At 38.9% G+C, this 13309-nt stretch overlaps 1 protein-coding gene across 1 annotated transcript in view; it reads right to left on the bottom strand.

The window, feature by feature from the left end:
• The window catches only part of IL6ST (interleukin 6 signal transducer), a 24185-nt gene that overhangs the window by 7178 nt on the left and 3698 nt on the right, over positions 1 to 13309 (bottom strand). Inside the window, 7 exon segments of the mRNA XM_010005343.1 lie at positions 5 to 103; positions 802 to 978; positions 1866 to 2085; positions 3280 to 3362; positions 9922 to 10081; positions 11851 to 12002; positions 12297 to 12457. Coding sequence (XP_010003645.1) covers positions 5 to 103; positions 802 to 978; positions 1866 to 2085; positions 3280 to 3362; positions 9922 to 10081; positions 11851 to 12002; positions 12297 to 12457 — 1052 coding nt within the window.

Consider the following 13309-nt stretch of genomic DNA (forward strand, 5'->3'; position numbering starts at 1 on the left):
CAGCCCTGCTGAAGATAAGCCTTCACAGACTGTCCACTTCCCTGACCATCAGCATACAGAGGGTACACAGTTATCAAGTAACACTTGAAAGGCTTTATATCACCTAATAAAAGGAATTTAAAATGCATTGTTTCATGGACAGTTAAATTCATCATCATTCTTCTCATTTACTTCAGACACAGGGTTCTGGCAGTTTTATTAGATGCACCTATATCTAATGCAGCTGACTAGGTTTTTTTAGAGCTCATTGATATACCACTTCAGAATATTAACTAAAGGAACAATACTTCACAGTCATATGCTAAATTTAATAAACAGACATCACAGAAATCTGTTCTTTTCTAATTTATTTTAAATAAAAAGCCTTCATCTGCAGCACTGAACCCCAAAAATTATTGATCTTAACTACTGATCATTATCTGCAAAGAACTGTCTGTAAAACTGATCAAGTTTCACTGTTTGAACTGAAAGAGGGATCATTGAACTTGATTTTGAAGAAACTCAGCCTTTTCACTATTTTATTGGCTTCCAAGAATAAGAAAACTAAACCCAAGATGCAGATAAACCCCTTGCTGTTACATAATATTAATTTCAAAATGTAAGCTTAGATAGTTTCATATTTGACAAAAACATACAGGTACTTCCACTCTGATGATAAACTAAGAAAAGCACACAGCATTATCCCAGATCCCTATCCTACAATGCACTTCTAGTCAGCGTAAGAATGTTCCTCACTTTGAAAATACTTCATAGGTTTTTAGTGTCTTTTACAAAGTATTAATAAACTTCTGAGCTAAATACCTTTTAAATATGTTCCTTGAACATTTCCTGGTTCGTTCTGCCATTCTATGATGCAGTCTGAGCTGTTGGACACCAGACACCATTCGATCACGTATTTAAGAACAGAAATGTTAGGAGCAGTCCACCCTACCCACAACTTGCCATCTTTAGGTAGTGTTCTAACATTCCTCACAGGGGCTGTGATGAAAGAAAACAGAAGTGATATACATTGACAGTTCTGCAACTAGATATAAATAGTAATAGCTATTTTGTCAAATATGGATACTTTTGAGTGACTTCATTGGTGACAATTTGACAAAAGCAAAGCAAATGTAAAAATAATTTTTTGAACTTGGAAGCTTACACGTGAATCTTTGTATCAGAGATCCAAAATCAGCAGTATTAGGGTACTTAAAAACTGGAAATTAGACTCAGCTTCTCAGCTCTTAAACATAGGCAGTTGTCTTACTGCAGAGATACTATGTTTCTTGCAAAAGAAAAAGTCTGTTTAAAGAGAAAGCATGCCTTTGAGACACTTCTAAATACCCACTCTAACACTCAAGCTCATGTACTTACGAAGTAGTTCTGACTGCAATTCTGAAACATATCCCTAATTAGTTAATCTAATAGTTTTAGAACCTGTGGCTCCCCCTTGGTGTTTACACTAAAAGCAGAATCTGTCCATATAATTATTTTTTCTTCCTGTCCTGATTGGGATTCTCTAATGCGGCAAGTATGGAGAAACCAGCCTCTTGTTACTACTACTGCACAATGAAAGGAGCATAATCAAAAGGAACATGAACAGGAGTGAAACAGTGGAAGTAGATAACAAAGCAACCAAGCAAGACACTGAAAATATGGGAGAGTGGGACAAAAGAAGAAAGGGGCAGGGGGGATAACAGAAAGTAGAAGGAAGAACCATGGCCAGATGCCATGAAGCAAAGGATGCTTGCTTCCCCAACCCATCGATTTTTTTTAAAAGAAAACAAAAATTTCTGCTATGTTAAGTAAAGAAACAATAGGGAATCATTTTACAAGAAAAAACACACAGATGCATTTGAAAGTGACATTACTAGGACACTAACCTTTTGAATTATTTGCTGGGATAAGTAAAACTGATGGAGGGGATGCCCCAACTCTGTTACGGGCAATCAAAGTCACTTCATAAGTTCCATTTGACAGCTTTACTGTAAGGTTGGTGGTCTTAACATTGTATTCCACTGGTGGAGTGGAGACAGGTGACTTAGCTCTGACAACCACTTCATACTGTAGGATTACTCCATTGGCTTCAAATGGCTCCAAGGCCTGTTAGAAACACATCTTTGATTAGACTGATACTGAACAAATGCAACTTAACTTTTATTGTTTTCCTAATTCTGAAGATCTGAGTGCAAGACAAGTCACATAAATCAAACAGCTGCATATTTAAGGAAAGTGAAAATAACCTGCATTAACTTCTGTCACGCAGTAACTTCCAGAACTATTCCTGCTTTAAATCCTCTTTTTCTTGGCTCACAATCCTACCTATTAGTCTAATACAAGCTATTCTGTAAAGACCGCAGAACATATCCTGATTAAATGTGCATTTTATGTGACTTTATAATCATTACATAAAACGAATCTCACATCTTAAGCTGTGTTGAGACTTGAATGCAAAAGAACCTGAGTAGTTTTCTTTTATTACACACGGAAAAATATTTTTTCTGTTATCAAGTAACACAGAAAACCACTATGTTTCTGTGTAACAGTATTGGTTTTCAGATAACTTAAGAGAAAATTAGTGAAACTGTAAAGTATCACCAGTTTTCTAATTCTAAGCTAAATAATGTCAGGAGTGGCATGTGACATATGAATTACATCAGAAAATGATGTCATATCAATATACATGTAACTTCACACCAGAGACCTAGTGGGGGGGAAAAAATAATTTAAAAAAGACAGCTAGATCAAACGTGACAGACCAAAAGAAAGCAGGAGATGGAGACTGACCGTAATTGCATTCACTTTCTTGGCTTTGGACTAATCAGCCAACTAGACACAGCAGCCTACTGCATGCAACCATAGAGTGCTGTATTTAGCAAGTTTGGCTTAATGGAATCTGCAGCTGGAGTATCTGTCCAGACAGGGTTACAAAAGTTCTAGGACACAGCAGAAAGCACAACACGAAAGTTTACTTTGTTCAAGTGAAGATTACTTTGTTCAAGTGAAGATTTCCAGTTCCACAGGCTGCTTAATTCCACAGCATGTCAGGAATCTAAAAGTGAATTCTACATACTCTGCATCACTGGTGTTTTGTCAGTTAACTGAAGGCCTTCGCATCTTTACTTTCAATTTTTCAAAATTAATTATGATAATAAGAATACTAAAGTCATTTATCACATCAATAAAACCTCTACTATACCAGCTATCTACTCAAGTTTGTTGAGAGAAATTTTGCCACTTAAAACCTCATCTTTTTAAGAGAATGCTCAATTCCTGCAGCTTATCATGTTGCTTTACCTTCCACAACAGATGCACAGTCCGGGAAGCTGGTGAATCAGATGCATCAATGATCCTCCACAGGGGTGGTCCTTTAGATGGTTCTGATGAAAGAAACAATGCATGCTTAGTAGTAGAAATACATTTATTTAATCTACCCTATCTGAATTTATCCTTTGACTATCATTACATGCTTATCCCTTTTCTTTTTTTTTTTTTTAAATAAAAGTATACACAATAAGTGCTTCATTATTTCCTCAAATAAAATAATGCTTGGTGTATTAAGTGAAATGCCTGCATGGAAAGATTTCCTGTAGAACACCAGTTTTGCTCTAAGCATACAGTATCAAAATAACTGAGTCAACAGTCCGAGCATCTGTAACAATGGGCTGAAGCTGACAGTGCTGAATGAGACATGACCAAAAATACCACACAGCCTGTGTCCAGAGGCACAGCCACACACGACTGTGAATTGCAAATCTTGATATATGTTGCAGCTTTGTAGCTGCAACACTCTCCCTACTGCTCAATATGGAGTCACCTAAAAAAGGAAAGAGAAATAAACAACCAATTTCTTCCAGCTAGAATTCCCCATGTTTCCTATATTCTTTATGCTAAAACAGGTAACAGAACTGCAGTACTTTTGTGTAATAATACAATACAGATAATCTTAAAATGCATTTATATTTATAATCTTGCTAGACTGTATTTTCTCCGGGAGCTCTTTTATTGCATTTTTTATATGAATCATTGTGAGGTTTTGGCCATTTTACCTCCAAAAAAACATTAACAAAACTACAGCATGCATCTTGTGTCTGACACTTTACACTGGGAGGGAAAGCGAATTGGGAATTGAGGCAAAGGGAGTTTTTTCTTAAAAACTTCATTTCAGTACCCTGATATAATTCACATGAAACATGGAATCATACATCTTGCCTAATATAGATCATGAATGCAACATGGCATGCCTCATGTCCATTTCCTACTAGAATATCTTTGTTCAGAGGCCAATACAAGACGGGTATTTAATCACTGATATCAGTATTCTCACAAAGGCAGTCACCACAGCAGAACAGCAACATAGTCTAAATTGGCAGGCAGTCCTGAAATCCTCATTTGTTAGGTTGAGATAGGAACAAAGAAAACAAAACCATACTGTCATAGTGAGTTGAAAGAGGTGACTAGAATATTTAAAGAGTATTTTATAGTACCTCCCTCAGAGAAAGTACATTTTACATAAAGCTGAAGACATGTTATTAGGTTCACATAAATTCCATTTTGTTTAAACAAGTATGGTACATCTACAATCTTTCTGTCACTTCTCCAATATAAGATAACATGTGAATTCAATTAAAACTCATTAGTCAATTAACTCAAAATTCAATTAGGATAAATAAGGAAGGATTTTTGATCCAGTGCAATTAAGCTGCAAGTACAAAGTGGTGCTTGACAATGAAACCTGTACCAATTTAACTCTGTTTAAAGACATGTACTGACATGCTGCACTAAACAGACTGATCAAGAAAAGGGCACCTCAGAAGGCACTGAGGAACAAAGAGGATAGTACAGAAAGGAAACCAGGAAGAGTGTAAGCAGGAAGGGCTAAAAGCACTATTTTAAACACACAAAAAAATAAAAATCAGGCTGACTTATAAGCTACACAGAAATTACAAAGTATTTGTGGCAGTCATAGGTTCCCTCCTGGGTATCAAGCACACAATTACACATTGGCTTTGTATGAGGTAGGATCACTATAGTCCAGAAACAAAGCAAATTTTGCAGGCTATGAAAATAGAAATTAAATGGAAACAAGGCTCAGCTAAAGCAGTTTCACTTCTCACAACCCTAGAACTGGAAGAGTTTCTAACTGGTAATAACCAAGTTCCTGGAAAAATAAGACACAAAATCATCACATTGTTTAATTCTGTTTAAAGTCAGAAATCACCGAGTGATTCCTAGTGCTGCTGCTACTGATGATTCAGGAGGAAGCAAAACAAGTCTTCAAATCAAGTCCCTTTGAGGGTGATTTACGAATTCTAAAATCTCCGGAAATCACAGTATGTATTATTGTAATGCACACAGATAGGCAGCAAATCTCTCTGCTGGATATCAAGTCCCTTAGCTACAGCCACTCTTTGGAAGCACAAAGTAGATGTTTCCTGGTAAGAATTTGGTAGTATAGCAATTGCCAAGACTTCACAATTGCATTACTTAATTTGGTTATTGCAGTAAAAGACAATTAAAAAAACAACCAAAAAAACATTAGCAACAAGTCAGATTAAGGAAAATCTCCATCTTTATTGAATGCTGGGGGAAACAGTGACAAAGAATAAGGAAAAGGCTGAGATACTTAATGTCTTCTTCACCTCAGTCTATAGTAGGAGTGCTACTGCAGCTTGGATGGGTGCACACAGGTAGAACACCGGCTGGATGGTCAGGCCCAAAGGGTTGTGCTGAATGGAGTTACATCCAGTTGGTGGCTAGTCACAAGTGGTGATCCCTAGGACCCCATATTGGGGCCACTTCTGTTTACAGTCTTTATCGGTTATCTGGATGAGACCAAGCAGTGCATCCTCACTAAGTTCCCAGATGACACCAAGTTGGATGGGAGTGCTGATCTGTTTGAGGATAAGAAGGCTCTGCTGAGGGACCTCAACTGGCTGGATGAGCTGAGGCCAAATGTCAGGCCACACCTCAAATACTTCCTTCAGTATTGGGCCCCTCACTAAAAGAAGGACAGTGAGGTGCTGGAACATGTCCAGAGAAGGGCAACAAAGTTGGTGAAGGGTCTGAAGAACAAGTCTTATAAGAAGGGGCTGAGGGCACTGGGTTTTTTTAGTTTGGAGGAGGCTGAAGGAGACCTTACCACTCTCTACAACTTCCTGACAGGAGACAGTAGTGAGGTGGGGGATGGTCTCCTCTCCCTAGGAACAAGTGATGGAATGAGGAAACAGCCTCAAGTTGTGCCAGTGGAAGTTTAGATTGAGTATTAGGAAAAATTCTTCACTGAAGGGGTTACCAAGCATTGAAACAGGCTGCCCGGGGAAGTGACTGAGTCACCATCCCTAAAGGTATCTAAAGGATATGTAGATATGGCGCTTAGCGACAAGGTTTAGTGGTGGACTTGGCAATGTTAGGTTAATAGTTGACCTTGATTAACTTCAAGGTCTTTTCCAACCACAGCAATTTGATGACTACACTTCAGCCTCATCACTGTAGACATGTGCATTCACATTTAAGTATTCTGTTGAAACATCACTTGATAGTTACAGTATTGAACACTTGCAAAAATAACATTTGGATAAAACCATACAGAAATACAGAAGTTTACCTTTCTGAATACAGCAGAGGCAAATACAGCTGTAATTTGGTAGCTTGCTACTGAGACAAACACCAAATCTCGTGAATGCAGAAGGCAAGCAGATGTGGAATCTTTTGGGATAAGGGTCTAACAGTCTTGGAGAACACGTAACATCTAGAGGTCAGTTTTATAATTTGATTGAGGGCAATAATAATGGTATAAGTAACTTCAGAGTGCAATGTTTGCTTGTTTCATTTAATCTTTGCAGCAGGCAACTGTTGAGTAGAAATCAATAAAATTTTGACAAAAGATATGCCAAAATTGTAACCTGAAATCCTTTGTCTCAGCCCAACAGTTGATACAAAAAGAATCAGAGAACTCAGACCTCATAAGCTCCTTTCCTACTTAAGTTACCCCACTGTCCTGTAAATTTGCAAGTGTATTAGACACCTGAAAGAGGTGACTGTATCTTTGAAGTTGTCTGTAAACAAATTCACAACAGGAAATAATTTTACTGTCAACTTGTTGCTACAAAAGCAAAAAATGCTAACTGATTAGCAAGCAAGGCATAAAACTGTGACTATCCTATTATTATGCAGAACAGCTACAATAACTTGTTAAAATGCTGCTCTACCAGCAGAAAACAGACTGTACAGCTGTTTGTAGTGTATCACAAACAATGGCACAGCTATTTCTCAAAAGCTGACTGCCCACTGAAATGAGTTAATTTGACCTTCAGCAAGAAGCAAGACACTAATGTAGGGTGATTTGAGACGATGCCAGTCAGCACCTCCCAAGCATCTCTAGAGCCCTGATCACAGAAAAGACCTGGAGATGTAGGACAGGGCCCACAGAAGATGAGATCAAAGGGCTAGACCACCTCTGCTATGAAGACAGGAGTTGGGGCTGTTCATCCTGGAGAAGGCTCCAGGGAGACTTTGTAACACCTTCCAGTACCTGAAAGGGGCCTACAGGAAAGCTGGGGAGGGGCTTTTCAGCAGAGAGGATAGTTGACAGGACAAGGGGTAACAACTTTAAACTGAAAGAGAGTAGATTTAAGTTGGATATTAAGAAGAAATTCTTCATCATGAGGGTATTAAGGTGCTGGAATAGATTGCCTACGGAGGCTGTTGATGCCTCCTCCCAGAGGTATTTAAGGCCAGGCTGGATCAGGCTTTGTGCAGCCTGGTCTAGAGTGCGATGTCCCTGCTCACAGGAGGGACGTTGGAACTTGATGATCTTTAAACATCCCTTCCAGTCTTAACCATTCTATACCTCTATGATTAAAAATGTTAACTTAGCATCAGTTCAGTCTAAGTGGGCTATTCAGATGAACGACAAAAGGGAAACAGATCACAGAAAGGTAGGTTACACATGAAAGCTTGGAGCTGTTACTTGGTGAGCAAATTAAGGGGCCAAGTGCGGAGGTCAAGGCTATGTTTATATAGATACTGCATGCATAAATACACATGCTTTTGTTCTCTTAGTGTAAGAATCCACTATGTGAGAACAGAATTTTTCATACTGTAACAAATGCATGGATGTGATTGATGTCAGTGTTCCAATAATTACTGCTCAGTTATTGTTGTGCAATTTTATTTTACACAAGTTTACATTTGCTGCAACAATTGCTAAGTCATAAAATGCTGAAAAACAAAACTAAAAAAACACCAAACCCCAGTAACAGAAAACACTACATGTATTCCACGAGTGGTTTTGGCACAACTCAGCAGCAGAAGGCACATTCTCAGCATTTAAGAACTTGAAGGAGAGGCTCTCTAGTGGGGAAATACTGCAATGACTTCCATGATTTGTGAAGTGAATGAAATTTGTAACACAAATGAGTTTTTGCTACTTTAATGTTACGGTATTTTTCAAGCAGTGCATCTGCCCATGAGCAACTGGAAAAAAATCAAGTTAAAAAAACATGCTGTTGAATGCACTGGACACAGATCTTAGAAGACACTGAGCACAGTAAGATCCTCAGCGCCACTGTCATGAAGGAATATGAATGAGTTCAAGGCGACGCAGCACATCTGCAGCACATACAGTTCAAGGGAAACAAAAAATGTTAACAGCTAGCTGGAACATCACAAGGAGCTGAAAGGCTAGCCAAGCTGATGAGCTGGTGGTAGCATGAGCAGATTGGGTGCATGGCAGCAAGTTTGTCATGTTGAGGATTTGTTCCACTAAGCAGTGAACACTGGCACTTTACTGAGTCTCTTAAGGAGTTTTTTCCCCCAGGCTATGAACTTAAAGCTCAACCTAGTAGTATGCTGTCTTTAGTAATCAGTTTATCCTTTGAAGCTGTATACATCTTGCTTGATAAAGTCCTTTTGTGCAACACTAAACATGATCCAAATACTGTCTTCAAAGAGCTGATGCTGGTGAAAGTTTTCATTATAACATCATGTTAGCAACAATTCTGTGTTCATTTCTCCTGCAAAGGGACAGGATATTGCAAGTCCAGATGTACCAGATGACAACTCAAATGATTATGTTATGAAGAGGGGAAATTGTAAGGAAACAGTGAATTTTGTTGTAAATATAGCCAAAATAAAACCATTTTCCGCACAAACTCAGTTTTGCTTGAAGTCACCAGCTGATACATGACACACGCTCTTATGTCTCCCCCAGTCACAACCATCAGTGATGAGCAGTAAGATTCCTGGTAATTGTGCATAGAATATTGTAAACAAGGGGGAACAAGACAGAAGCAGCTGTATGTGACTATGACAGGTAGGAAAGTATTGAAGGTGCAGAATTCCTTGGAATAAGTTATGAGTAAATCAGTGTTTTACACTTTGGTGTGTAAGAGGCCACGCTTCCACAGTATTCCACCTCCTTGCTTTACTAAGTTCAAAAGTTTACATACTCTGTATGACTAAAATGTTCCATTTCATACTTCTTGATGCTTGGTTACCCAACTATCCAAGAGGCTCCCAGATAGAAAGCAGTTCATAAACTAAAGCAGTCTGTCTACCAAAGACCCCCACAACCTTCATACACCAGAGCAGCTTTTGCAACAACGGATAACCTACAGAAAAAAACAAAACAAACCCAAGCATATAGCTTGCATCTCTTCTACAAGATGTTGAGAATATAACTTTGTGAAGAAAACTTTTCTTTACTACTTCCTGTTTAAAATGTTTTTAGGGAGCAGCTCTAGACTAGTTTTATGGAAAGCTAGTCTTATGCTCCTTGGAATGCATGAGTCAAGTCAGCCAGTATTGAGAGCAAGGCAGGAGAGCCTTGTTGCATGTATAGTCTAACAGCTTGAAGGAGGATACACAACTTCAGCTGCCTTTGCCCAATTGCTGAGCGATCAGAACGTCAGTCACCTACTTTCATGTATTACTTACTGTCTTCAGTGGTGACCCCAGTTTTCTCTTCACTCCAGTCACTCCAGTAGCCCACTCCATCTTCCTTCATGCAACGAATCGAGAAGACATACTCTGTGTAGGGCCTCAGCCCTTGAACACTGAAAGAAGTTCTGGGTGAAGCTGTATCTTCAGGAGGAACCTGTAAAAGGAAGAAAGATTTAGAGGCATTATCAGAAAATGATCCCGCCTCATGTTTCAGAAAAGTTGCTAAGTTATCTGCTTGATTATTGATTGCAAAATACCTGTGCTAGAAGCCTCCAATAAAGCTAGAGAAGTCAGGAACATTGTTTCCACTGATACAGAACAATGTTTCTTATTCAACATTGGAAATAGTTTTAGAGTTATTACTTTTACTAACATGAGTTTATTTTTACAAATGCTTTCATTTATCTTAGATTAGCCACCTCATGCTAGAGAATATTCTTACTGTTTATGTATGTTAACAGATGTGTGATGCACATAAATTTAGGTACACACACACTGATTCCACCATGTTACTCCACTTACCGTTAAGAGGTTTTTATAGTGAGCAACCCTGCAAGAGGAGGGACTGCAGGACACTGACAAGGTTAATCCTGAGTGCAAGGAATTGTCAAAGTAGTCATACTTTACCACAGCTAAGCAAGCTCAGTTGTTTCAGAAGTGCTCTGTTTCAATGATCTTGTGATGTCCTTTTAACATGTGTCGAAGCCAAAAGGATTTAATAGGTTAACACATCAACAGATACTGGGGTCGCAGAATAAGCTGTGCAGGACAATGCTCTTTAAAATAGGTGACCTTAATAATTAATCTCTGCATCTGAAGTTCAAATGTTCCTCCAAAGGAATACACTGCACTACTAATCACAAGCAGCTGTGTTATGCTACTGGCTTTAAATATATTTTGGTAAGTCAAAGTAGTCTTTCTTCTAACAAGTCATGTAATTCAGAATACTTTTGGGCCCCTGTAGTGCAACAAATGGGAAGATCTTGATGAATAGTGTTTCTGGAACACTTGTTCTGAGAGAAGGCTTAAAGACAGGCAAAACTGAGAAGGTACTGAATTCATAGACTGATAGAGAAGACAACACGCACTACTCTTTATAACACAAACATACTACACAGCACCATAGGCAAGGTGTATGTCTTACTCTTTTCCAGTTCCTTAACTGCATCAGACTTCAGGCATGGTTACAGGACAACCACAGTTTATAGAATCACAGAATCATTTAGGTTGGAAAAGACCTTTAAGATCACTAAGTTCAAGTGCTAACCTAGCACTGCTAAGTACACCACCAAGCCATGTCCCTAAGCATCACATCAGACCTTTGAAATACCACAAGGGAATGGTGGCTCAACCACGTCCCTGTGCTGCCTGTTCCAATGATTGACAACCCTTTCATTGACAATTTTTTTCCTAATACCCACTCTAAATCTCCCCTGGCACAACTTGAGGCTGTTTCCTCTCATCCCATCTCTTGTTACTTGGCAGAAGAGATCAACATCTACCTTGGTGCAGCCTCCTTTCGGCAGTTGTAGAGAGCGAGCAGGTCTCCCCTCAGCCTCCTTTTCTCCAGGCTAAACAATCCCTGCGATAAGACTTGTTATTCAGACCCTTAATCAGCTTCATTATCCTTCTCTGGACACCCACCAGTACCTCAATGTCCTTCTTCTGGTGAGGAGTCCAAAACTGAACACAGTAGTCGAAATGCAGCCTCACCAATGCAGAGCACTGGGGGGCAATCACTGCCTTACCCCTACTGGCCCACTATTTCTGATACAAGCCAGGATGCTGTTGACATCCTTGGCCACCTGGGTGCACTGCTGTCTCATATTCAGCCAGTTGTTGACCAACACCCCCGGGTCCTTTGCCTCTGGGCAGCGTTCTAAGCCACTAGCATTACATGGGTTGCTGTGTTAGTAGTATTACCTGGATCCAGTTTGTGTCACCGACGATCTTATAGCGAATGTTGAATTTCAGTTTCATCACGGCTGCTGAAATCCGATTCTCCCAGGAAAGCTTCAGAACAGTAGGCAGTATTCCTGAGTTGACTGATAAGTTGTGTGGAGACAGAGGTTTAACTAGAAGAAAAGAAGTTAGTAATCTCTACAGCTGTGTTTTACCACGCCTCTAGGTACACTATGCTGTCGCACTACTTGACACTAGTTTCTAAAGCAGACTAGTTAACAAGAACTTGCTAGCTGAATTGTGATCAAATCTCTCATCTTCCCTACATTTATCCAGCAGACTCCTAGTCAACAATATTTTGGCAGTGTTGATTTCTATAGTGAAGAAACATTAACATACCAATTCAGTAATATGCACAAAACCAGCAGCTATGCACTACTAAAGCTTATTAAGAGGCATATAGTTACCAATCTCAATGGGATCAAGAACAAGAGGATCAGATTCAGCCTTTCCAAGAGCATTTGCTGCTTCTACCCAGATCTCCAGGTTAACAAAGAACTGAACATCAGTAATCGTACAAGAATTGTTTACATCTTTTGGTATACAGTCAGGAAAGCTCTCATGTGGCCTAAATAAAAGAGAAGGAAAAACACGGTACAAAGCAGAAAATTTGGCTTCCTTTCGATAACTTTTCAAGTAGATCAGAATGATAAATCATTTTATCTTTTATGTTTCCCTTCTGCCATTATTTTTGCAGGAAGAGGGACAGGAAGAAAAGGTGAAGAGATCAGAGTGCCTTCCCCAGCCACAAATGCCTGATTGCATCAGAATATATACTAGAATAAAATCTCTTGACTTCAAGTCACATAGCAAAAGCAAAAGTCATAGTATTGCAATTACAAAGTTCAATACAAACTTAACTTAGATTGAAAAATAAAGATCAACACTGATATACTTTACCAAGAACAATATGGCTAGTACCTGGAACCATATTAACACATCAGAAGATGCAGTCAGTAATACCTGCACACCTTTCAAATGTAGTGTTACAGCTGTAACGTATCATTTCTGTTCACCATCTGTGGCTACCCTAGCATCAGGATACTTGCAAGCATTAAGGTTTTCTGTCTATCCATACCTTCTACTACATTGAAACACCTTAATGGAATGGAGTCAATGAAGCAATCATTCCTGTTTTCAGAGCTGAGAAATAGTTTTGTCTACTCCATTTCAAACTACAAGAGACGGCTTGAGGAGTTTGAAAAATACTCAAGTTAATTTACTTTCACAGGAAAAATGCTTTTGCGGAACCTTTTGTGTTATGATAAATACTGGACAAAAACCGCTCTGAGTTCTTATGAAGTACAGGGTAGATAATACTTCTACAAAAATCCAGTCACTGTATGTTGGTTTCTCTACTTAGAACCCTAGAATGGTTTGAGTTGGAAGAAACTTTTAAAAATCATCTAGTTCAAGCCTC

This window comes from Chaetura pelagica, unplaced genomic scaffold (assembly GCF_000747805.2).
Source record: "Chaetura pelagica isolate M959 unplaced genomic scaffold, ChaPel_1.0 scaffold37, whole genome shotgun sequence".
NCBI classification, from domain to species: Eukaryota; Metazoa; Chordata; class Aves; order Apodiformes; family Apodidae; genus Chaetura; species Chaetura pelagica.